Source organism: Egretta garzetta, unplaced genomic scaffold (genome assembly GCF_000687185.1).
Source record: "Egretta garzetta isolate BGI_Z169 unplaced genomic scaffold, ASM68718v1 scaffold1351, whole genome shotgun sequence".
Classification (NCBI taxonomy): Eukaryota; Metazoa; Chordata; class Aves; order Pelecaniformes; family Ardeidae; genus Egretta; species Egretta garzetta.
This window is the reverse complement of record NW_009258520.1, coordinates 29,419-31,448: the sequence shown is the minus strand read 5'-3', so window position 1 is coordinate 31,448 and position 2,030 is coordinate 29,419. Positions and strand designations below refer to the sequence as shown.

The window sequence follows — 2,030 nt, the reverse complement described above, 5'->3', positions numbered from 1 at the left end:
CTCACCGCCCCGCTCCCCGCAGGCAGCGGCCGTGCCCCGGGGGGCCTGGGGGACGGGGTCCCTGCGCCCCAGAAGGTGCTCTTCCCCGTGGAGCGCCTCTCCATGAAGTGGGAGCGGATCTACCGGGTCGGCGCCGGGCTGCACAACCTCGGGAACACCTGCTTCCTCAACTCCACGGTGCAGTGCCTGACCTACACGCCACCGCTCGCCAACTACCTGCTCTCCAAGGAGCACAGCCGCAACTGTGAGTGGGGAGGGGGGGGCGGCCGTGCCAGCAGGGAGGAGGAGGAGGAGGAGCAGCACCCGCCTGTCCTGCTCCCCGGGCTGCTCTCAGCACCTCTGCGTGGGGCTCTGGCGAGGGGTGTGTGGGTGTCGGGATGTGCCTTCACTGCTCCCTCCTGCCCGTTTCTCCATCGAGAGGCCTTTCCTGCGTATGGCTTGCTTTTCCTGGCCATAGCAGTGTTCCCGAGCTCTGCATCCTTGTGTCTGGGGAAGCTTTGTCTCTGCTGGGCGTAGCCAGGGCTAAGATGGGGCATCTGTTGGCTTCCCGAGGGCTGAGCTGGGGATCCTCTGAAAGGGATAAAAAACTGAGGTGGCTTTGAAAGGGAGTCCTGTGGGCATTGCTCCGAGCTGTGACCAAGGGGAGCACGCAGGGCTTGCAGCCCTGTCCGCAGGGCTCCGGTGGGATCTGCCCCATCAGGGCCGACCTGTGGGCTCCTCCAGCGAGTGGAGTGTGATCTGTTTTCCATCCACGTGGATGCTGTCTCGTCTGAGGTGGTTGCAGTGGCTGGTACTGTGACTTGGGCTGTGCCAGCTGGGGTGGCGTGTGCTGGTCCCTGTGCACCCGGGACGCCCCAGCGCCGTGCTGTAGCACAGAGCTTGCAGGGAAATTTTTTTTTAGCGTGGCTGAGCTGCGTTGGACCAGAGATCCCCTGTCCCCTGTACTGCCTCCCTCTCTCCTGGGTTTGTCCCCAACGTCCTGTCTTCTCCTCTCCTGCTCCAGGTCACCAAGGAGGCTTTTGCATGATGTGCATTATGCAGAACCACATGATCCAGGCTTTTGCCAACAGCGGCAACGCAATAAAGCCAGTGTCCTTCATCCGAGACCTCAAGAGTAAGGATGACTGCCCTCCCCTCCCCTCCTTTCCTGTAGCTGTGCAGGAGAGCAGTGACTAATGCAGGAGCAGAACCTTTTGAGATCAGGGCAGGTCCTGGCAGACGGCTCTTCTGAGATGACTCACAGAGCCTGCTGGGGGCTGGTGACTTCATGAGTTGTGTGGGGCTTCCCCCATGGCCAGCACGAGTCTGATGTCTGGGTCGGGTTGAGGGGGCTCAAACCCCAGAGTCTCTGCCCCGAGGGAGGGAGGGAGGGCCTGCATCTGTTGCAGCACGTGCTGGGGCTGATTCTTCCCTCTCCTGCAGAGATTGCCCAGCACATCCGCTTCGGCAGCCAGGAGGATGCGCACGAGTTCCTGCGTTATACCATTGATGCCATGCAGAAGGCCTGCCTGAATGGCTGTACCAAGTATGTGGGGCCTCTGATGGCCCATCGCTGCTCTGCTCCGCTGTCCCTTCCCTGGTCCCCTGCACCCGCGGGAGGGGACTGGGGGGTGAACATGTCCCCTGGGTTGGACTCATAGAGGGAGGTGCTGACTCCAGGAGCCTCGGGCAGGTGGCCCAGCGCTCTGCCCCTCTGTGACACAGCTCTGGGCTGTTGTCTGTCTTCTCCCTTCTCTTGACACCTCTGCCCCAGCAGAGCTGTGGTCGTTATCCCCAAATCCTGAGGCTGCTATGGGTTTGCATCCTGTCCCATTGCTGAGGAATCCTGGTGTGCTTGCTAGTTCAGCCCCAGCTCTGTGGCTGTGGGTGAGCAGCTTTCCCCTGGGCCCTCCATCCCGGGAAGCCTGCGCTGACTCTGCCTGCAGTGCCCAGCTCTGAGCTCCAGCCAGGAGTTTCTGCTCCTTCTGGAGGAAAGTACGCATCAGAGGCTGGTGCCACCCCCTGAGCTCCGGCGCTGGGAGAGCAGACTG

At 62.1% G+C, this 2,030-nt stretch overlaps 1 protein-coding gene across 2 annotated transcripts in view; it reads left to right on the top strand.

The window, feature by feature from the left end:
* The first annotated feature begins 10 nt into the window (after positions 1 to 10).
* USP36 (ubiquitin specific peptidase 36) overlaps positions 11 to 2,030 on the top strand; it is a 10,658-nt gene continuing 8,638 nt past the window's right edge. For both annotated transcript variants that reach the window (XR_004842940.1, XM_035901682.1), the window contains exons 1-3: positions 11 to 244; positions 1,004 to 1,114; positions 1,423 to 1,525. Coding sequence is in view for 1 of the 2 variants with exons in the window: in XM_035901682.1 (XP_035757575.1) it covers positions 103 to 244; positions 1,004 to 1,114; positions 1,423 to 1,525 (356 nt within the window). In the remaining variant the exon portion in view is untranslated. The remainder of the gene's footprint in view (positions 245 to 1,003; positions 1,115 to 1,422; positions 1,526 to 2,030) is intronic.